Source organism: Spermophilus citellus, assembly GCF_964194105.1.
Source record: "Spermophilus citellus genome assembly, chromosome: 9".
Taxonomy (NCBI): Eukaryota; Metazoa; Chordata; class Mammalia; order Rodentia; family Sciuridae; genus Spermophilus; species Spermophilus citellus.
The window spans coordinates 12123199-12147772 of NC_138191.1; the positions used below are offsets into that span (position 1 = coordinate 12123199).

The window sequence follows — 24574 nt, forward strand, 5'->3', positions numbered from 1 at the left end:
TATGGAATGAGCTCTAAAATACACTGTTGACTGCAAAGAACAAAGTCCAGGACAGTGCATATTGTATACTGCTGAGGGCCATTGCGAAGTAGAAATGACCATCGAAATTTCCTTGCTAGCGTACCCCATGTTAAATGGATTTCCGCTGTTGACATTGCATGTAAGGTGACCTTGCTCAAGGAAGGCGGATCCGGGTTTAGAGCTGATCAGGTTTGAGGAAGTATCCCGGTCCTTGGGTTTAGGGCGTTCCCGGTTTAAGACAATAGGGGTTTTAGGGAAGTTGGAGGTTGAAGATTATTGCTGCGGGGATTAGGGTGTTCCTGCTGCTTGTTCCCCTTGAGTTCTCCTGAGATTCAAAGGAGATTGGAAAAAAGCCTCGGGGGTAGGTGAATGGGGTGGCAGCAGAACTGGGATTGCCCCAGAGCGTGTGTGGAGGCCGGTGAGTTCCGGAATAAAGAATTGCTGTTTGAATAAACAAATGGGACTTACTTAAACTAAAAAGTTTTTTCTCAGCAAGAGAAACAATAAAAGAGGTAAATAGAGAGCCTACATCCTGGGAACAAATCTTTACCCCCCACACCTCCGATAGAGCCCTAATATCCAGAATGTACAAAGAACTCAAAAAATTAAACAATAAAATAACAAATAACCCAATTAACAAATGGGCCAAGGACCTCAACAGACACTTCTCAGAGGAGGACATACAATCAATCAACAAGTTCATGAAAAAATGCTCACCATCTCTAGCAATCAGAGAAATGCAAATCAAAACCACCCTAAGATACCATCTCACTCCAGTAAGATTGGCAGCCATTATGAAGTCAAACAACAACAAGTGTTGGCGGGGATGTGGGGAAAAAGGTACACTTGTACACTGCTGGTGGGGCTGCAAAATGGTGAGGCCAATTTGGAAAGCAGTATGGAGATTCCTGGGAAAGCTGGGAATGGAACCACCATTTGACCCAGCTATTGCACTTCTCGGACTATTCCCTGAGGACCTTAAAAGAGCGCACTATAGGGATACGGCTGCATCAATGATTATAGCGGCACAATTCACAATAGCTAGACTGTGGAACCAACCTAGATGCCCTTCAATAGATGAATGGATAAAAAAATGTGGCATCTATACACAATGGAATATTATGCAGCACTAAGAAATGACAAAATCATAGAATTTGCGGGGAAATGGATGGCATTAGAGCAGATTATGCTAAGCGAAGCTAGCCAAGCCCTAAAAAACAAATGCCAAATGTCTGCTTTGATATAAAGAGAAAAACTAAGAACAGAACAGGAAGAAAGAGCATGAGGAAAAGACTACAGTAAACAAAGACGAATGGGGGGAGAGAAACGGAGAGAGAAGGGAAAGCATATGGAAATGGTAGGAGACCTTCAAGGATACATAAAATTATAAGAGGTTATGAGGGGCAAGGGGGAGGGAAAAAAAAAAGGGAGAGAATTGAACAACAGCAGGGGAGGTAGAGAGGGAAGATGGGAGGGGAGGGGAGGGGAGGGGGGATAGTAGGGGATAGGAAAGGTAGCAGAATACAACAGTCACTAATATGGCATTATGTAAAAATGCGAATATGTAACAGATGTGATTCTGCAATCTATATTTGGGGTGAAAATGGGAGTTCAAAGCACAATTTGAGTCTAATGTATGAAAGATGATATATCATGAACTATGTAATGCGATAAATAATCAATAAAAAAAAAAAAAAAAAAAAGAAATGACAAAATCATAGAATTTGCAGGGAAATGGATGGCATTAGAGCAGATTATGCTAAGTGAAGCTAGCCAAGCCCTAAAAAACAAATGCCAAATGTCTGCTTTGATATAAAGAGAACAACTAAGAACAGAACAGGAAGGAAGAGCATGTGGAAAAGACTACAGTAAACAAAGATGAATGGGGGGAGAGAAACGGAGAGAGAAGGGAAAGCATATGGAAATGGTAGGAGACCTTCAAGGATACATAAAATTATAAGAGGCTATGAGGGGCAAGGGGGAGGGAAAAAAAAGGGAGAGAATTGAACAACAGCAGGGGAGATAGAGAGGGAAGATGGGAGGGGAGGGGAGGGGAGGGGGGATAGTAGGGGTTAGGAAAGGTAGCAGAATACAACAGACACTAATATGGCATTATGTAAAAATGTGAATATGTAACAGATGTGATTCTGCAATCTATATTTGGGGTGAAAATGGGAGTTCAAAACACAATTTGAGTCTAATGTATGAAAGATGATATATCATGAGCTATGTAATGCTTTAAATAATCAATAAAAAATTAAAAAAAAAAAAAAAGAATTGCTGTTTGAATCTACAAAGCTGTGTGGTGGCTCGTGATTCTGTGCCCAGCCAAGACATTGGCAGTATACTACTAGTTGTATTAGAAAACATGTCTATATGTTCAGGTAGGCATAAAGAAGTTCTGGAAGAAAAGGAAAAAAAATCTTACCTCCTGGGGAGGAACTAGAAATCCCATTTTTTTTCTGCATACTTTTTTTTTTGCATTGCTGGATTTTTTATAACCCTATGTGTATTATTCTATTGATAGTTCTCAAACAATGTTTATATGGCTCTTTCACATAAGATACCCATATTTATTCAAAGAGCTTCCCTCCTTATTGTCAATCTGGATATAGAACAGCCACCGTATCTCTCCTCTTCCCAAATTATGACTGCAGTCCTCTCCCCCTGCCTGTAAAATGCACTATATTGACATGTTCGTGATTCTATAGTGTACATTTGTGATTACATGCACTTTGCAGCCCACTTATGTCCTTTAATGTTGTGTTTCTGCTGCCATACCCTTCTGGCCATGGGCCTTGGAGTCGGTATGGCTTCTAGGACCTGCGATGGATCCTCCCAGGGGTTCAGAAAGTGCTTCATATTCAGCAGGAATTTAATAATTGCTTATTCATCGGCTCATTGCATGGATAATTATAGGTGTTATCATGGAAGTTCAACAGTCTGGCACACAATACGATGCTATACATATCACACTCCAGAATATAGCATACCAAAAGTTCAGGGCCCATAGGGTTTCTTCTGCCCCTTAAAAACATTTGACCAGTTCAAGATCTACACAGTTCAAGCCACTTGAAAAGCCAGCAGCAGTCAACGATCAGTGACTCTGGTGTTCATCTGGACTGTTTTTATCCCATCATTTCTTGCTGCCTCTTAATCCAACTCCTAGATTCTACAACTCAGCTACCAATACCTAACTCAGGACCCCAGACTCCTTTTGAATATATTTCTCTGCCTTTTAACCCTTGACACTTACTTCAATATGTGGTCTATCCAGACTTCCCTCTAGGAAGGAGCCAGGCTAGCCAGAGCCCCCAGGAAGAGAGATCAGGCCGACTTGAGCAAGTGCATGTTTTAGCTATCCTTTGTGATACTGAATGGTCCCAGGCACCTGGTTCTCTGCTGTCCCAGTGTGAATAAAGCTAGGGGTCACTGACAGCTCACCAGAAAGTCAGATCCCTCTCTTGCCTACGACCTGTGCAGACAAGAGGAATTGGTTTTGGCTGCAACATAAGCTAAGAAAGTGGCAAAAAATCACACAACACAGACATAAGTTTTTCAAATGGAGGGCGGGACGGCTCTGTGACCTTAAGGGTCAGCTTCCATGCTGGAAAGAAAGCACTGGAAAGAGAGCATGAGCCCGTGTTTCCTTTATTTTATAGCGGGGACATCAGAGGCAGGGATAAGACTTCAAGGGCGGAGTCTTGCTTCTTGAGGTCTTGTGGTCAGCAGATTGATTGACATCTTGGCAAGTCACACCCATCTGAGGTGCTGTGTGGGATCTTAGGCAGAGCTAGAGGGGCAGGCACACCTGCATCATGCAATCACTCCCTGATCGCATGGAGCCCGAAATGCCAGGCCTATCCCCTCATTTGGCTACAATGCACAATAGCTCACACACACAACCCGTGGATGGCTTGTAACAACCTTCTCCAACAGAATTAAACAGACATGTGTTTGTAGATGGCCCATAAGTCCCCTTTGACTGCTTCAGAGTGTAGAAATGCAGAGTGTAGAGAAGATACATAGATTTAATCCAGGCAAAGGATTTAGGCTGCCTCTGTGTAACACCAAATTTTTATATTAAACACATATTTTAAATGAAGGATAGGACATTGAAGAGCCAGGCTATGAGCAGTTATCACCTGCTGTAGTCTCTGAGTCCCCTCTCCTGGGCTCATCCAGAGTCCCAGCCTTGTTGAGGGCCAACCTAAAGACTCGGGGCACCCAGCACAGATCTGGTTCCCAGCTGCCTCATCTTTTAGCACCCAAGTACCCAAGCCCTCCCTCCAAGGTATACAGTGGGAAGGCAACACTAATCAGGACTCAGAACTTAAATAGAATGGGTTTTCCAAGAAGAGAGGCAGACCTCTACCACAAAGGAGCCAAAATAGATTTCTTTGTAAATCAAACATTACACTTTGGACAAAACTGGTCTAACTGCCCGGTTCTCAAGAAAGACTTTGGGTGGTTTTTCTTTCCAATGAAGAGTTTGCTTCTTATCACCCTCTGTTCTTGTATCTGCCCACTTCCTTTGTGACCAACCGGCCACTGTAAATGTGTTGAGGTGTAGGGGAAAATTTTTCCCCTGCATTCAAGTTGCAACCTAGGTGCTGGTCCACCTGTGAGAACCTGCTTGCCAGCAAACAGAAAGTACAGCTTTAGAGGAGCCTGCTTCCTCTTCCCCTGAGTCACTGTCACCTGTTTTTGCTTGGTAGGTAGGCCTGGGTGAGGTGAGGGTCTAGAAATGCAGTCTAGACTAGCATCCCAGATCAGAGAGGATGAGAGACAAGTAACAGGTTAGAAAAACCAGGACAAGGGAATCTCAAGCCTCCATTTACATAACTTTATAGATTACAAGTACTCAGAATGTGGTCAACCCAACCTCTCCACCCGTTCTCGTCTAGTATCTAAGCTGGGAGATATTATTTCACAACCTTGCTTGTATCATGGCTGTTAGAAATCATTTTCAAAACAAAATAAAGACCAAGAATAGACTTTCATATCCTCTCCCGACAAGGAACTCTTCCAAAAAAAAAAAAAAACTCCTGTGTGTGGCAACATCTATTCCGCTGATTCCCAGCACCAAAGTGGATATGGAAGAAAGGCCAAAAGAGCTACAGCATTTAGGAATAAATATCAAAGTTGTCCAGCTCTTTGCGGCTCAGTCGGGCAGGGTTACGGGCTCTGGACTCTCTTTCTCCGACCTGCAGAAGAAAAAGGGAAATTTCATACCCTCCCAACAGAAGATCCTTATAATCATTCTATGGTGTATGAATTGTTATCACTGTTTTATAGATTATGAAAATGAAATTCAGAATGGTAAAATAAATTACGCAGGGTCAAGGATTAGCATGAAGTAAAGAGGGGGACCTGAATCCAGTTTTTCTTCCTAAAATTCCAGGGATCTTTTAACTACACTGTGCTTCTTTGTAACGCCCCCACATTACTTTGGGCCCACACAGTATCCTCTATACCCCTGGACTGTCTGTCCAGTTGGCTTTAATATAAAACTATAGCTGAAGGGCCAGGAATCTCAGAAAGTACCCTCCTGCCATCTCCAATGCAATCAAAGACAACATGTCATGGATGGAGGCTTGGGTGTGGCATGATGCTAACAGGAAGAGGTGACATCCATGCCTGAATTTCTTTGGGTATAAATGTGAAGGTAAGGGCTCGGGACATAGCTCCATGGTAGAGCACTTGCCTAGTAATATGCAACCAACCACTAATACTACCAAAAATATATCTAACTTATAGCATTCTGTGAGCATTAAATCAGATAGTTCATGTGAAGACAATGGCACATTGTCTTATGTATAATAATCCCCCAAGAACTGTGGAGTTCCTCCTCTCTCCTCCCTAAATGGCCTGATGGGAATCAGTTCAGCTACCAGGCTCAGTGGTCACCTTCAAACAGTGTCTTCCTTAGCAGTAGCTGAAGATCATCCTCATCCAGAATGGTTCCCAATGCCATACTAATTTAGAAAATCACTTAGAGTTTCTTATTTTCCCCTCTCTGGATTTTTCCCACCCCACCCTCACATGCAGCCTTTAAATGGAGATGTCTAATTTGTACTCAATAGCCTGGGAACTAGCTTGGGGACAGTCCTAATTTAGAACACAAGCTGAAAGTCAGATCTGAACACCTGATGTGACATTGGGGAAGACCCTCACTCTCTTTGGACCTTCGTGTCTTTATCTCTAAAATGAGGATTTGGATTTAAAAACCCCTACAATCCTACAACTATCAGACTGTATGGATGACCTTTTCATAAGTACACCCTTCATGGCTTGTCTTCAGGGCTGTGGTATAGACACTAAACCCACTCGGAAGAGTTCCAGAATCTTACCTCTTCATAGATGGAGCTATTGACAGAAGGGTCATGGTTCCTCTCCTTGCATCTGGACTAGAAATTCAGAGAGCAAAGAATTACGCATTCGACATCAGAGATGTCCTATTCTTGACTAACACAACAAATTCCAAAAGAGACTCAAACCCCAGAAATCTCCTAAGCTTTCCTCAACAAGAAAGTGAAAAGAATCTACCTCAAGAATAAACAGTGGTATTAATGGTCTCCCAGAAAGCACAGTACATACTGGCCTATGATATAACATTTCTGAACCAAAGCCAGAGTTTAGTATCCCATACCCAAATACCCCTAAGTCTCACACACAAACACACATTTCCAGGACACATGCACACACATGCACACACATGCACACATACACACACACACACACACACATATCCCTCAGACAGTCCTAATGCAATTATCATCCCAAACCATGTATCTCTTCAGCACACTTTCCCATAATGTAAACAAAAACATTTTCAAAATATAATACTAAAGCATGTAAACAGAGTACCTATGAGCATCTGGATGTCCTTGGTTGTAGCATATAATTAAAAATCTCTCATGGAGATTCCAAGTTGGTTGAATGACTTATTGAAAAGAGGTTGAATAAGAAGTCTGAATATCCATTCTAAATCCCTTCAAATACACAGTCCCTAACCTAAATGGACTCCCACAGTTCTATGTATTTCCATTTTCCTATTGTACCCCGTAGCAGCTCATGGCTTCATACTGCAATTCAAGCCATGGAAACACTACTCTTCCCATCCTCTCCCATACCAAGTAAAAAGGATGAGCAGAGCATCAGGAAACTCAGCTCCAAGGTACTAGGTACATCCAAGAGCTATGAGCTCAGCTTGGAGCAGGATGTGAGTGGAACATGACTGCTGCGGTCCAGGGTCTTCCACCAGCAGGTGACTGACCAGAAAGTTAGCATTGTTTCCCCCTAACCTAGCCCTCCAGCTGCAGGTCCTAAGTCCTTCCTTCGCAAACCCCTCCAATATCTTTCACCACAGCCTCAGCTGGTCTACTAAGGACCCTGTGGTCCTTCTGCACAAAGCACCTCCTTCCTGTCCTTGTCCCTCGCATCCCACAAAAGCCCTAGAAAATCCTATAATCCACTATTCTCTGAGTCCAGAGATGTCCTTATCCTCAAGGCAGAACCCTAAAGGCATTTTTCCTCATTGGCCCATTAACATTGAAACACAGTCATTGAATGGAAGCTACCCAGATACACACCGTGGAGGACCACTCACTGTAGCATGCACACACACTCTTGCAAACACATGCCTGTGTATGCACATGCAAAATACACATCTGAATCAATCACACCACACGGAGGAAGAGACTTACCTTCCGGGAAGGCTGTATAACTGAATACAACGTATTTGTAGTTTCTTTTGATGTGGAAGAAGAAGGCTAATGAGAAAAGAAATAAGAGCATTTCAGAAGCATAGATCCAACACAACCCTAGAGGGATCATTGCTTCCATCACTCTGCCTATACCCTGCCTAGACAGAAGCTTTAAGTGTTAGTAAAAATAACCCTGAATTATCCAGGAGGCCATGAGTCAATGCGAATGCTAGTACCACTCTGTTACTAAGGGTAACTACTATTTGTTGAGCAGTTATTTTATACATGCATTCTCCCCTAATTCCTATACCACTCTTATAACTCAGGAACAATCATAAATTTTCCCCTGCCACAGATAAGGCTACAAAAGGATGAAAAGCCCAAATCAGAGTAAAACAATGGGGTCAGGATTCAAACCCAAGAACCCCCAGGGCTTTTTTTTCTCAAGGAGTCAAGCCTCCTGTTGGCAACATAACTTCTGTCTCTGGACCTGAAACTAGAGTCCTCCAGGACAGGTAACCATCCTCCTTTTAAGGTACTCCAGAGGAGCGATCTCATCCTCACCCAACACCCTAAGCTGAGAGGAGCTCTTCCTTGAATTTTATCCAATCCCTCTCCTTGAATTTCCATGTGGATAAAGCCAGAGAACTGCAGACATCAATCATTCTTGCAATGGATTTTCTGTCCCCCACAGCTCAGCCACCAAGCCTAAGATATGGCTGCACCTAGCCTGTATAATTTTATCAAAATGGCTTTTACTGTCATGTATAACTAATAAGAACCTATAAAATAAAATTTAAAAAGTAAAAATGCTTTTCTAAGAAAAGAGTCATTTTATCAGAAACTTTTCATCATTGGCCACAAGGAAGCAGCATTTTCCTTGGGAGATCTCTCCCAGCCTGGGTTATCAATAATTTGCTGATCAATATTGGATGTGTCTCCTGTCCATGAGTAAATTTCTATAACCCCAGGCTCTTAAAGGTGAGGTAGAAGGAGATGGAGTGGAGATTCAAAAACCCATTTGGTTTGGTTCTGCCACTGCCGAGCTATGTGGCCTTGAGCATATTATCCTGTTTGCTTATCTGTGATGTGGGGTTCAGACTATACCTAAAGCATTAAGACTATTTCATGAGGCTGTTGTGGGAGATTTATTAAGAAAATGGATGTACTGTTAAGTCTAAATAAGACTAAAGAGACCAAAACAGATCTAGTATTTCCTGAAAACAGGTATTAGGGGTAATGAGGATAAATTGTATGAGAGCCCCAATGATTGGTGCTGAGAGCCATAGCTAAGTAGAAATGACGCATGGCATTTTGGGTTGAAAGGTGACCCTGCTCAGGGATTAGGGTGGCTCCAGGTTTAGGGTGGATCCTGCTGGGAATAGGGCGGCTCCAGGATTAGGACGTATCCTGCTGCCTCAGGCACCCGCTCTTTTGGAGTTCCCGTGGAGTTCTCGCAGGGTTCTGAGAGTATTGGTATGCAGAGCCTAGTGGAGGGAGTGTATTTTCCCAGAACGTGCCTGTAGAGTGCCGGTGAGAGTTCGGGAATAAAGAGTTGCTGTTTGAATCTGCAAGGCTTTTGTGGTGGCTCATTTATTTTGTGCCCAGCCAGACTGCGGCATTTGGTGGCCCATATGGGGAACGCCTGAAGCTTGGAGGTAAGTGAAATTGCTCGCCCCTGAGGAAGAGCGAAAGAATGGGTGACCATTTCAAAAAACAATGTGTTCTTGTTTTGATTTATTTTGTTTTTATTTCAAATTGCCTGTCCCTAGAACTTTCTCAGGCAAACTGGGGAAAATGGTTGACTCAAAGTTTAAAGTTGTTCACCCCTAAGGAACAGAGATTGTTAGAGGAAGGAGGCACCCCAGTAAGACTAAGAACAATTAGGGCATATGTTGATACAATCCAAAAATGTAGCCCATGGCTTTTTAAAGAGAAGTTGTTGAATATATCACAATGGGACCATCATGGTATCCTGTAGAAGAATTTTTCTTCAACAAGAAAGAGATGGCTAGTTCTGTTTACTACACTTGTCTAAGATCTTGGTTTTTACAGACATCTGATTAATTTACAAAGAAAAAGTGTTGAAACATCAACCACTAATAGAAAATGAAGTACTCTTTACTTATTAAGTTCCATAAGGTAATATATTTAAACATTATGTGTGTTTTCATAAATTGGTGAATGGAAAAATGTTTAATATTGCTTTGTGTCTGTGTCTTTGCTGAAACAAGGTTACTAAGAGTTAAGATTCTATCAGGTGTAATTTATATACAAAGAGTATAAGAAGTTTCAGTAAAAGCTATTCAAGATGTGGAAATATATTTTAATATGGAAGGTGAAATAAAGAAATGTTTCTATATGAGATAATCTTTGTGTGGTAAAGTAAAAAGTTGTAAAATTTCTAAGTAAGTTGCAAAAGGCTTTAAAAGGTTAAATTGAAGGTGGTTAAGATGCCTTCATGACAGAGGAAAGATTGCGTCATTCGAAGCCTAGTTAATCTTAAAAGCATTACTTAAAAAAAACATGAAAATGGAAAGATAATAGGATAAAAGCAATTTGGATAAAGAAAATTAAAAATTTAAAGTGGAAAACTTTAAAGATAAAAGTACAGAAAGGTTAAAAAAGATAGAGAAGATGTAGGGAGATAAAAAAAATGTAGGAAGACAAGAATTTTAAACCCACAAAATAGGAAGAAAAAAAACTAGCAGGAAAAAAAGCAACTAAGGGTAAATATACAAACCTTAGAAGAAAACTAGAAGATAGAAACAAGAGGATTTTTCTTCAACAAAAAAGAGATGGCTAGTTCTGTTTACTACACTTGTCTAAGATCTTGGTTTTTACAGACATCTGATCAATTTACAAAGCTAAAGTGCTGAAACATCACCACTAAATATAAAATCAAGTACTCTTTACTTATTAAGTTCCATAAGGTAATATATTTAAACATTATGTGTGTTTTCATAAATTGGTGAATGGAAAAATGTTTAAAATCAGTTAATGTTTTACTTAACAGGAATCCCATACAATCCACAGGGATAAGGCATAGTTAAAAGAGCTCATCAAACTATTAAAATGTACTTATTAAAACAAAAAGAGGGAATTGGGATGGGGTATATATCCCGCAAAGATAAACTTAAAATAACCCTTTTTACTCTAAACTTTTTAAATTTGGATTCATCAGGACTTAGTGCTGTGGAAAGGCATATGTATCCAAAAAATATACATAAGCCTAAGGTACTTTGGAAGGATATTCTAACAGGACAATGGAAAGGTCCTGACCCAGTGATTGTCTGGAGTCGGGGTTCTGTTTGTGTGTTTCCACAGGGAGAACAGCAGCTGATTTGGATTCCAGAGAGATTAATTAAAGTGATTTCTACAGACCAAAAAGAAGATGATTTGACTCAAATCCATAACAGCTGATATCCAGAGCTCCAGCTTGGCTATTCTTACATCTGTGACAGTGATTAACCAGGATGCTTTTTTCAATATCTATTTTATTATTGCCTTCTCCCACATCATAAAGTTTTATTTTATTTTTTGAGCTCATACAGACCTAGGTTAATGTTTTCTGATCAGTTTTATTTTTTGACTGTGGAGTTTTTAAACATTGCAATGGAGATTTCACCTGTGTAAAGCTACAAGGCCTTTATAAGGCCTTTACTTTTGTCTTATGTGTTGTACGTTTGTGTGCACACTTGTGTTTTACTATTGTCTTATGTGTTGTACGTTTGTGTGCACACTTGTGTTTTGTGTTGAATGTCTGTGTGTGCGTATGTCCATATATCATATATGAGGAGCGCTCATGAAAAAATGGATCCGAATTTTTTTTTATTCACGTGATTTTAATGGTTTAATTTAAATTGGGTAAACAGCTGTTGAGGATTGTTTTAATATGTGTACAAATAAGGAGGTTAACAGATCTGTTTGTTTACTTTCACGTTTCCTTTTCATTATATTTAATAATTCTGTTCAGGATAATGTAAATTGTTCAGAAAATTGTTTTCTTAGTACCTGTTGGAATGTTACATAATTTCTTTTTAGCATCATTGCCAGAATTCCTATCTTCATCCCAGTGCCGGTGAAGGCAAAGATAAAACCAAACTACAGCTTCTATGATAGCTATCACAGTAAACTGTATAAACTGATGCATCAATGAATAATAACTCAACAAGTAATGCTCAATCAAGGACTTGATTTACTTTGGGAGGAAATGGACATATTGATAGATTCCTCCGCTTTGAACTGCATGCAGAACGTGCCTGGACTATGTATCACTTGTATGCATTGTGAACTATCTGTTGGTGCAGCGAATTGTGGTAGTGCTGGCGTATCTTTGCTGATGGTGTCACCGGTGATACAATTTTTCCAAAGAAGCCGTCAATTGGCTTGGTGTTGTGGCATTTCTGTATCCTCCTCCCTTCTGCTAGTGATGGTCTAAAATTTGGGGGCCAACAGAGGTGAGGCAAAGAACCTCACCCCCCCCACTGGCACCAAGGCCAAATTTGGGGGCCAACAGAGGTGTGGCAAAGAACCTCACCCACCCCCCACTGGTGCATAGGTGTATCCACAAGTATGGCTGTATGCTGGACCGGTAGTCAGTGACGGGTATGATCCAATTGCAGTGGTACCAACCTAAGACAGGAGGCTGACGCCTAGAGGTCAGCTCATCCAATGACGGGTAAGAACCATATGTTGAATTGGACAACCTAACAGGCACAGTCCCTAAGCCACATTGCTTGTTGTTTAATTAAACAGAAGGGGGGAGATGCTGAGAGCCATAGCCAAGTAGGAATGACGCATGGCATTTTGGGTTGAAAGGTGACCCTGCTCAGGGATTAGGGTGGCTCCAGGTTTAGGGTGGATCCTGCTGGGAATAGGGCGGCTCCAGGTTTAGGGCGTATCCTGCTGCCTCAGGCGCCCGCTCCTTTGGAGTTCCTGTGGAGTTCTCGCAGGGTTCTGAGAGTATTGGTATGCAGAGCCTAGTGGAGGGAGTGTATTTTCCCAGAACGTGCCTGTAGAGTGCCGGTGAGAGTTTGGGAATAAAGAGTTGCTGTTTGAATCTACAAGGCTTTTGTGGTGGCTCAGTTATTTTGTGCCCAGCCAGACTGTGGCAGATTGGAATCAATAGAAAGAGGGAAAAATTGAGTTCCCTAACAAGGTTCCTTCTCCTACAGACAATCTGGGCTAGACCTTCTGCCAAGTGTGGGAAAAGGGAGAATGTCTGCATTGGGCTTTCCAGCTCTGTTAAGATACTCCAGACGTTCCTCAAAAGATTAGGAATGAAAATACCATATGATCCAGCTATATCACTCCTCGGTATTTATCCTAAAGAAAATATTAAAGTCAGTATACTATAGCAATAATGCAAACTCATGTTTATAGGAGCACAATCCACAATACCAAATACCCTAAATTAAGAATTTAGGTGAATTAGACCGAGAGCTTTCAAAGACCTAAGTAAGTGTCAACAGTTAATTCCTGCACTAAGGGCTGCAAGACTCTATCTTACATCAACTGAATGCAATGGAACCAACCTTGGTGTCCATCAATGTATGAATGGATAAAGAAAATGTAACATGTACACACAATGGAGTTTTAATCAGAGAAGAATGAAATTATGTTATTTGCAGGAAAATGGATGGAACTTGAGAGCATTATGTTAAGCAAAATAAGCCAGACTCAGAAAATTAAGGGTTGTATTTTTCTCAAACATATGGAAGTTTGAGAGGAAAAGAAAGATGTGGCATAGGTGGAAGTCTTATGAAAAGAGATGGGAGATCAATAGAGAAGAGGAAGGGACCAGGGAGAAAGGAGGAGAGGAAAGGGGGAAATAATGGGGAAAGTACTGGCCAGATTTTATTGTTATATCATGTGCATATACAAATATATCAACAGATTCCACTATTGTGAATAATTATCATGGACTCATAAAAATATGGAAAATGACACCAGAATATACTGATCTTTTCAACTTGTTAATGCACCTGAAGCCAAGCTAGGCTCTGGACCCCAGGAACACCCAGATCCTGCCATTGAGGGGTATAAATTGGGGATGGGGCATTAGGAAGCTGCATAGATGGGAATGGAGAGTATTAGAGAAACCAGAGTTGTACCTGGGACTGGATCACAGAGTAAATGGTGATTCCTTCTTCAAGGACTTCCTGCTGCTGTAGAAGAAACAATAAAGGAACATGAGGTGACATGGGTAGACAGCGGGGTCTGTCCAGGTTTCGATTAAACAGGGAAAGATAGAAAAAAGAAGCCTGGGAAGAAGGTAGCAGGACTGGGAAAAGCCTCATCATTGAACACCCCAGGAGGGGGAGAGGCAAGAGGAGTTACAGGAGGTCACAATGGAGCAATTAGTGTCAAGAGCAATGAATTGCTCTTGACACTAATTGTGTGACTGGATTCAAGCAATCCTGTCCATTGGGCACCCCTGTCCCTTCCTTTGCTTTGATAACTTAGAAACCCCTCCCTCCTTGCCTTGGCTGACTTGAGGACTAAATTTTCCACATAACCACTGACAATGGGCAGAACTCCAGGCAGAGCTACGATCCGAGCCGTACCTCAGGGCACCGAAATTCAGAAGGTTTAAGCATTTTAAAGACTCAGCATTTTAAGCCCCCCCCCAATCTATGTTTCATAACCAGCTTGCCCTTGGCCTCAAGCCAGTCCTCTTGGCAGCTGTGATGCTGGGTGGAGCCCTAGACCCAAGGCTAAAGGCAGGGGGAACACAGCCCTTCCGGTTTCCCTCCCTCAGGCCTGTCCCACAACAGATTAGGAGTGGAGATATTTCACGCTGCACATCCCTGAGCACATATTTCCAGATGGAGCGCTGCTGGGGAGCCAAAGAAGGTCAGCAGCGTTCATCAAACAAGATGGAAGCTGAACTCCCCAGAAACAAAAAGCTAAGAGGAAGAGAAATGTCAAGCCATCTTTGGAGGCCAGAGAGTCATGGGCATGTGTCAAGAAACGGGAGTTGTTTGGGTTTTTTCCTCTCCTGTGGATGGTCTCCATAGTGAGACCACATGAAACTTGGGATTTAGGCCTTCAAGCTGGGGTCTGGAGACAGGGACAGGCCCCATAGAAGGCTGAGGCTGGGCAGAGAGGAACCTGAGTCAGAAGCAGTGTAACAAGCCTGAGTCTCCAACAGATTTCTTTTACTCTAAATGGTTATTTCCTCCTGTTTTTCCTGTTTCTCGAAAGTCATCTTCATTTGGGGAGAGCAGGGAGGCAGGATATAAATGGCTAAAGCTAGATGCATGTGCCCTTGGAAATCCGTACCTGAATCTGGTAGTAGTCAAATTATCTCCTCTTTAATTTTCACACCCCAATATTCCATTTTGAGGGCAAAGAAACAGCGAGGGGAGCTGCCCTCATTCCCACGGAGGAAACAGACCTGAGGGAGGCTGCCTCACGAGGCCTCGTCTCTGTGACGAGAGGAGGAATTCCTCATTGTTGCCTCCTCTAGCCAAGCACCAAAATTGGCAGGGGGGATGGGGCCTTCCTCCCCACTCCCACCTGCTACCCACCAGTTCAGGAGGCACTGCCTGATCCATCAGAGCCTTTCCCCAGGCTTGTCACCACATCCTGCCTGTGGTACTGGGGGCATCTTCAACCCCCCTGCAGCTTCCTCTTTTACATCCCTGGATGACAGGAAGAGGTGGCCACCACCCTGCTGAGAGCTGGTGAGAGAGGTTCCTGGGGGAGACACCCAGGGCTCATCAGTTTAAAATCAAGCTGATGACTCTCTCCAGCACCTCAGCCAGACTCGGGCCTCTTCGTTTCCAAAAGGCTGAGAACATAGATCAATGAGCCAGTTACAGAACTGTTATGCTTTGGCTGGTCACACTCCCCAGACCAGGGTGACCGTGAAAAGACCCACCCAAGTAAGCTCTTAACTGCTAGAGAAACAGAATTTGTGGTCATGAAGTGGCACCCCGTTTCTCCACAGAAAAGCCCTCTTCACCATGGCTGATTTTAGGACTGTCAGAAAAAGAGTCCATTGTAGATAAACTTCCTATTTTCATGTCGCCCTGTTCACTTGGCCACTGGCCGAGAAGATACCAGTACTCCAGGTGCTGGACACCTCCTTACTACTTTTTCACAAACGAATCTAGTAGAGTACTTTGAAGAAATGTGCAAACAAGGCCTCTGGCCTTGAGCTGGGCTTCACAGAGATGTCTACCTTTTTAAGATAAGTTACAATTGGGCTCCATGGTAACAGCTGGCAAGGGGAGGAAAGAAAGGGGAGAAGAAGCTCCCCCCTTCTCAGGTGTTGTCCTTGAAGTGTTAACTTGCCTAAAATAGTGAAAGAAAAAAGCTGCTTTTATGTGAACTTCTGCAGACTGTGAACTTCTGAGCCCCTCCCCTTACGTGCTGGATATAAAATTCTGAAACTCCCTGAACTCGGGGTTCAGGGGATTGATTGATTACAGCAAAGGCTGTGCCCTCTGAACCTGGCTGCAGCCAAATAAAACTGTTTCCTGCTGTCTTCGGTGCCTTGCCTCATTTGTCCCTACAACAGTCAGAAACAATAAATACAGGAAGGTCTCCCTCCTCTTGGCACTCAGCCCATCTGGAGAGGCTGAGCAGCAATGAGAACACCGTGGTGCTGTCTGGGGAGGAAGGAGCAGCCTCTGCCCTCTGGATTTTCTTGTGCTTCATCCCTTCGCACCGCGCATGTCATGTCTGCCTCCCTTTCATTTTCTCGGCTTCCTTTGTTTTCCCTCATTTTCTGTCTGGCCAGAACTAAGAAACTGATGGAGAAAAGAAATGGGGGAGGGCTGAGGATAACTTTGAAAGGATCAATGTCCATTTCTCTTTGTCCCCCTGCGCTGAATGGCCATTCTCCTAAAAGCAACTTCCAGACCAACGGAGAGAGACCCCAACCCATAGAATGCCATACTTCATTCCTCTTCATCTGTGGGTTTTTGACATCTTCATAAATTGTCAGAAGTGTCTCTGGGCTGGTCTCTGTGGAAAGAGGTAAGCAAGGAACAGAGCTTCAGAAACGTCCAGAGGGCTTCCTGTCCAGCTCCCACTTTTGATGGTCCTCCCTCTCCCCAAGATGGCCCAGACCTTAAGAACGGCTCTAGAAAAGAGGCAGATTAGTGCTCTTCCCACAATACCTAAAGAGCATGTGACGTGCCCATCCCTGACATACCTTCTCTATCAAGATGGGCAGACCCCGATCAAACCAGGCAACCTGCAGATAAGTCTGCACATTGAGGATCAGATGCAAACATCTGGCAGCCAACACAGAAAGAAGCCTTGCTGCCACTGGTTGCCCTCTCTCAACCACGTACATGCATCCCGACACTCCCGGAGGGAAGGGATACTATGCATCCAGGCACATCCCACTGAACACAGGACCCAGCCACTGAATCTGATGTATCGGGCCACAGCACCCCTCAAGGACCATCCACTTACGTGACTGCTTTCTCTTTCTCTTCCTCACACAGAAGCAAGTGAAAGTGACAATAAACAGTATGGCCAGGATAATGACAATCACCATAAAGGGCAGAATTCTGGATCCTGAGAAATTTTAAAAAAAATTTTTTTTAAAAGGTGCAAGGACTGAACTCACTCCACCTCTTGCTTCCCACCTGCCAACTGCAGCAGCTGTTTCAAAACCCACTCTCCTCCCCAGTGTGGCTGGTCTCCTCCTGCCCTATGAATCCCGCACCAAGGTTGTCTCTCTGCTCAATTGGGTAACTTCCCATAAGTGATGCCAAGAGTTTGGACATTAATTTCTGACAGGTCTCGTCCAAATTGTAATTCTGTAGGCTCAGTGTTACTGATTTAACTCTCTGAGCTTCAGTTTTCTCACGCATTAAAAGGAGCTAAAGCTATCCATCTACAGGGGATCATCACACAATCTGATATATGGAAAGCATCTGGCACAGCAAATATTTTATCTATTCATTGTTTATAATTTAACAAATATTTATTGCACACCTACTATGCACGAGGCAAGTCTTCCATTTCACCTTCCTGCTATTCCTGCCTCCACTGCTCTTCCTCACCTGAACTTCAACATTCAACATTTTTGTTGCATGTGTTGTCTGATATATAATCCAGCCAACATGAGAAGGGAGAGGAATTAAGTGTTTCAGGGCCAACTGACTAGCTTTCCACAAACATTATCTCACTAAATCATAACAGCAATCCTGTGAGGCACCCGTTATTGTTACCCACATTTTACCCTAGAGAACAATTGAAACTCACAGAGGCTAATGAATCTGCCTGAGATCACAGAGCTCGTTCATGTAAAGTGCAAAAACCAGTGTCCTTCTCACTACATAGTGCCTCCATCTTGTTTGTTTCTATTTTGTCCATAAGTACTTGGTTTTGTTGCCCCAATTTTGTTGAAGGTTCTTAAGAAAAGAGACTGTATGGTTTGGGTTTGGGTTTAGGTTTTTTCCAACACACCAATGCTGACTGGCATCTGGCACATTGTTTACCTAATAAAAACCGATGTAAACTCAGGTGATTCTCAGCATAAGCAATAAACCCAGATCTCCCCCAGGCATCGTGTGATTCTCCTGACCCAAGGCACTATTGGACAGTGTCATTACCTCCTGGAGAGATGCATGGTAAGCCACCACTCAAGAGGACAGAGCAGGTCTCCATGTATCTTTCAGAGGAAGAAGATAATGGTCAGGAGCCATTGCAAGACTCACCAAACAACCACGCATTCCCTGTGTGTAGGGAAAACTTGCATCTCCAGAAGGATATGGAGTTAAAATCTTCCCAGACTAAGATAGGCCTGGGTTATAGAGACCATGTGCCAAGAGGCCAGGCCCTTCCTGAGGGAGGGCTAACTGACACTGGGGGAGGAAGCCCAGGAATGGCATATCCAAGTCTCCCTTGCATGTGAGCCTGGTCATGGGGTCCAATACCTTGAGCCTCTGTCATAGCCTAAAGTGCTCCACTTACTCAGGGGGACACGTAGACATCCCTGGGTGAGGTTGAAGGTTTGGCTTGCCCAACTGACAGGGTTGCTAACATTGCAGGTGTATATATTCTGGTCATTGGGATCAACCGACACCTCCAGATATGTAAAGTTCTCAGGCTCCAAGATCAATTCATTGTCTCTATACCAAGTATAGGTCACATTGCTGTCCCTGGAGACCAAGCAGGACAGCACCAGTTGGCATTTCCTTTCATCCAGGGCCTTCCACTGCTCCTGCAGGTGAGGCTGCTCAACATGATCTGGAAACAGAGATTCTGATCAGAAAGGTGCTGGAAATACAAGTCCTACAGGAATCGAGGGGACCGGGTGAGGAATCCTGGAGACTCACCAAATACGAAAACCTTGAACTGGACCACGTCCACCTTTCCAGACTCATTGGTCACCTCCAGTGTATAATGACCACTGTCCTGTGGCTTAGCAGCCTTGATGGTAAGGGTTAAGTTATCAAAGTTAAAATCAAGTGTATTGTTGAAATGTTTAAGAGCTAAATCTTCATATGTCGGAGTGGAATGATTCTTACAAGTCAGTATCACATAAGTTCCTGGACGTGAGTGTAGCTCCATCTTCCATTGAACAGAAGATATCTCCATCTGTGTGTTAGAAGGCCGTAGAGGGAGGGGCCTTCCCGAGAGACCAACCACATTGTAAGTAGAATCTGGGGATCCTAGGAGAGAAAAACCAGGCTGACAGTGACAGAAAGAGTGTGAGGCCTGAGCAATGTGGGCAGTTTAAGGCAATCTCCCTTAAGCTAAGAGGATGGAATCATGTGTGAGGAGTCTAGAGTCAAAGAGAATATGAAAATATACTTCCTTTATCTGTCTGTCCTTCTTCCCAAGCTCTGTCCTTTAGTCTGAAGGAACCCACAAACCAATAACCATAGTTAGGATCTCTCAAGTACTTACCATGTGACAGGCAGATTTCAAACATTTACATGTTTTAACTACTTAATTTCACAGGAACCCCGTGAAGGTCTTATCCTTATTTTATGGGTGAGGAAACTATGTTAGAAAGCACTCAAGTAACACAGTGAGAACGATGAGCTTGAAATCCAGCTGCTTTGTCTTAGGGGATGAGTTTTTAACCAAGATGCTATAAACACCATGTCTGATGGGACTGCCTTCCAGCAGCTTTGAAGCAACCACTAGTGATAACAATGGCCAGACCTAGTGAGACAAACCCTCCAAGCTGCTCCTCTTCTGTCCTCTCATAGAGCTGAATTCATAATCCTCTCTTACAGCACCTGGCACATTGGTTTGTGGGCTTTACTCATTACCATTTACCAATCTTTGACCAGAAACTATCCACAAAGATAACTCCCTAAAATTAGAACAATTAGGAAAACAAAAATAAAATTATACTTCCCAAGTATATCACAGAAGCTGAGTACTGTCGGTGAAGAAAAGCACAAATTCCTATGGCCATTTTTTGGCAGGGAAGCTACGTGGCACAGCTCACTACATGAAGGAAATTACGAGAGTCAGCCGGCCTGGATTGGAGAGAGTCAGGGAGAATTTAAAGTAGAAAACAGGATCTGGGGATAGTTACACAAATGGTTCTGTTAAAATGAGGCCAAGGGAGGCAAAGCAAGATGGTACTTAAATAAGATCCTTGAGTGATCATCTCCCCACGGGGCATAGCAAGTTGAACAGCTCTTCTTCCACCAAACTACCTTCACAAGAGCTAAGGAAATGAGGTGAGAGAACATAGTCCTGCTTATGATGAAATAAAAGAAGTATTGAAAAAGGCAGAAAAGAATGAGAAGCCCATGTCACCCCTTCCCCAATTCCAAGCAGTCCAGTGTGGAGAGAGACTCCACCTGCTTGAGATAGTGAGCAAGTTTAGGTCATGCCTTACACTTGAAAACTACTGCTGGACAGAATCCCAAGACCCCTACCACCAGGCCAATACCCACCAATTGAGTAGGCACCCACATGCCTACTTCAACCTTAGGAGGCAGAGTGGGAAGCAAGACTCCACCTGCTGCAAACAGGGCACAAATCTAGCATGGGACTTGGTCTCGGAGTTCAGTACCAGATCTGCAGCAGTAAGAGCAGCATCCAGTAGAAAAATCTTGGGCAGCCTGGTATGGAGTAAGACTTCATTCACTGAGGCCCAACAGGGTGGTAAGCAGAGAACTTTGCCCTGGAACTTAGTGGGGGGCTGGTGAAGCCCATTGGGCAGATCCTCAAAGACCCCACCCACACATTTACCTGTGGATGAAGCCTCTAGAACAGCTCTAGTGCTGGGGAAGACATGTGGCCCCAGTCTATTCGCTTCTATCTATTCCAGCTAGCATCAGCTGGGCCTAATGGCAGCCATGAGTCTAACTCAGCAATAGGTAGCCCCCAGCAATGTAAGCTACCACAGTGTTCTGATCTTGGTGGGCTATGAGCACTAGGTGTGACACAACTTGATGGCATCAGTGGTTACAGGCATGCCATAGGAAACTAGTGCTGGTCCATCCATGGTAACTCTGTCCAGAGCCAGGAAAAATTCTTCAGGACCTGACCACAGGTGGGCAACTGTGGATGTGTCCTTGAGCCTGCCCTAGCCCCAGGAGAGGATTGTAGGATAACCACTCTCTCTAAATAACTACCCTGGTCTATTCTGAACAGCACACCAGCAGTGCATTTGGAATACACTAGACCTGGACACCCATTATTACTGAAACTGTGACAATTTACCAACAGCAGACTCCCAGCAAACCTGGACCTGCATGTCATCCAGTATTGGAATAGTAGAAGTGACTACAGACTCTAAGAAAATAAACAGCCTACTTAGAATTTCTGAAAAGACAGGCACAAACAACCAGATTGGAAAGACCAGAATAAATACCTAATGCTCAGATAATGCCCAGACAATGCCCAGATAATGTCATATGCCGATAAGCATAAAGGCTTTCAGAAAATGACAACCTCCCCTAATACTCAAAATAAGATGTCAGAAACTGACCAGGTGGCAATCAGTATGGGAGAATGCTCAGACGGACTACTTATAACAGCTGTTTTAAGGAAACTTGAAGAAAACAGAAAAAAAAAACATGTCAATATTCTAACAGAGAAATTGAAAAAAGAGTAGAAGCAACTGTTCTTAGTCAAGTTGGTGAAACAAAGTTAATTTTAAGATAAAGAAACTAGCAAACCTTTTTCTAGACTAAGAAAAAGAGAGAAAAAACTCAAGTAAATGAAAGCAGAGATGAAGAAGAGATTATAATTGACACCACAGAAATACAAAGAATTCTTAGAGATTTTTATGAACAAGTTGTCAACAAATTGGATAATCTAGAAAAAAAATGGAAAAATTCTTAAGAAACATAGGCCCCATCAATATTAAGTCATGAAGAAACAAGAAACATGAACAGAACAATAAGAAGTAATGATATTGAATCCATAATTAAAAGTCTCCCATAAAAAAAATGGAAAAGCGCAGTGGAGCTGGGTATGGAGAGTACGTGTCTAGCATGCATTAGGCCCTGAGTTGGATTCAAAGCAAGCAAAAAAGAAAAAAGGAAAGCCCAGGATCAGAGCTTCATTGATAAATTCTATCAACAATTTAGAGAAGAATTAATATCATTTCTTAAGTTATTCCAAAAAATAGAAGAGGAAGGAATTCTTCCAAAAGCATTTGATGAGTTCAGCCTTATCCTGATACCAATACTAGATAAGGGCACAATAAAGAAAAAAACTACAGGCCAATATCCTCTGTGAACATCAATGTAAAAATTCTCAACAAAATACCAACAAATCAGCTAGGGATGTAGCTCAGTAGTAAAGTGCTTTCTTACCATGCACAAGGTTCTGGATTTGATCACCAAACACCCCTAGAAATCTGAATCCAAAAGCACATTTAAAAGATTATTCATCATGGGGCTGGGGCTGTAGCTCAGTGGCAGAGCGCTTGCCTAGCATGTGTGAGGCACTGGGTTTGATCCTTAGCACCACATTAAAAAAAAAAAAAAAAAAAAAAAACTAAACAAATAAAGGCATGCTGTCCATCTACAATTATAAAACAGACATTTTTTTAAAAAAAAAAAGATTATTCATCACATTCAAGTGGGATTCATCCCAGGGATGCAAGAATGATTCAATGTATGCAAATCAATAAATATGATACACCACATCAACACAATAAAAGACAAAAACCACATGAGCATCTCAATGGATTCAAAAAAGACATTTGATAAAATCTAATGTCCTTTCATAAAAAGGCTGAATAAATTAGGTAGAGAGAACATACCTCAACGTAATAAAAGCCATTTATGAAAGCCATCAGCTAAAATTATACTGAGTGAGGGGCAATCTGAAAGTTTTCTAAGATCTGGAACATAACAAGGATGCCCATTTTCACTACTTTGACTCAACATAGTCCTAGCCGGAGCAATCAAGCAAGAGAAAAAAATAAAGAACATTTAAATTGGAAAAGAGGAAGATGAATTGTCACTATTTGCTGATGATATGATCTTCCATATAGCAAACCCCTAAAACTCGGGAAAACAAAAACTACTAAAGCTGATAAATGAATTCAGCAAAGTTACAGGATATCAAAAATCAATATACAAAAATCACTAGTATTGCTCTATATAGCAAATTATCTGAAATAGAAACCAAGAAAGTAATTTCAGTTATAATACCTACAAAAAAATACCTGGAATAAAATTAATCAAAGATGTGAAGGATGTCTATGATGAAAATTATAAAACATTGATGAAAAAAACTAAAGAGGACATTTTAAAAAGTGGAAGGACATCCTCTGTCCATGGATAATAAGAATCAATATTGTTAAAATGTCCATATTCCTTCCCCTAAGTGATCTACAGAGGCAATACGATTCCTATCAAAATACCAGACTTTCCACAGAACTCGAAAAAATAATCCTAAAAGTTATATAGAAAAACACATATACACACACTTGAATAGCCAAAGCCATCTTGTATAAAAATAATAAAGCAGTAGGAATTCATTATCTAACTTCAAAACACTAAAAAGCTGTAAGAATCAAAAAAGCATGGTATTCATGGTACAGAAAACCTAGAAGTAAGCCCATGTACCTACGGCCAACTGATTTTTGACAAAGGTACTAAGATCATGCTTTGAAGAAGAATATGCTCTACAGCACGATAGGCTAACTGTGGTCAACGATGATTATTTGAATATTTCAAAACAGTTTCTGAAAAATCACATGCAAGTATCTTTTATGAACAAATATGCAAACTGAATATTCTTAAACTGAATCCAGCAGTACATCAAAAATAACATATTCTGAATAACAGAGGTGTACCCCAAGTGTTCAAATTTATTAACATTTTAAATTCATGAATATAATTCACCACATGAATTCACCACACATTCACCATAGTAACAAAATAAATGAGAAAAATAAAATTATTTTCTCAATAGGTGCAGAAGAGGAACTTATTAACATTCAGCAGAAGTTCATGATTTTTAAATTCAATTTAAAATTTTTAACTGAAACATAAGATGCCAAAATTTTACATATTAATGGAGTACCATGTGATGTTCCAATACATGTTTAAATCAAGTTAAATATCTGTCTCTTTTGACATTCATCATTTCTTTATGGTAAAAACCCTTATTCATAATTATTTTTAAATTTTTCAACCAATAGTAGGAAACTTTTTTAATCTGATAAAGTTTAGAAGCCAATAAAATGCTTTCCCGCTAAGTTCAGGAACAAGACAAGGATTCTATAATCACCTCTTTGAATCAACATCCTACTGGCAGTCATGGCTATTTCAATAAAACAAGAAAAATAAATGAAAGAAATAAAAATTGGAAATGAATATATAAAACTGTGAGTATTCATGATGATATAATTGTGTATGTAGGAAACACAGAGGAATATA

At 41.9% G+C, this 24574-nt stretch overlaps 1 protein-coding gene across 2 annotated transcripts in view; it reads right to left on the bottom strand.

Annotated features, from left to right (window-relative positions):
* Positions 1-3603: 3603 nt before the first annotated feature.
* CD244 (CD244 molecule) overlaps positions 3604-24574 on the bottom strand; it is a 29689-nt gene continuing 8718 nt past the window's right edge. Inside the window, exons 2-9 of one of the 2 annotated variants that reach the window (XM_081305491.1) lie at positions 19040-19375; positions 18675-18950; positions 17166-17270; positions 16642-16709; positions 13847-13900; positions 7731-7796; positions 6375-6431; positions 3604-5228 (exon numbers count right to left, since the gene is read on the bottom strand). In XM_081305491.1, the coding sequence (XP_081161617.1) occupies positions 5148-5228; positions 6375-6431; positions 7731-7796; positions 13847-13900; positions 16642-16709; positions 17166-17270; positions 18675-18950; positions 19040-19375 (1043 nt within the window). In that variant the 3' untranslated portion in view covers positions 3604-5147. Of the gene's footprint in view, positions 5229-6374; positions 6432-7730; positions 7797-11637; positions 13059-13846; positions 13901-16641; positions 16710-17165; positions 17271-18674; positions 18951-19039; positions 19376-24574 lie in introns of those variants that run through there. The other variant, XM_081305492.1, reaches the window with a different exon arrangement.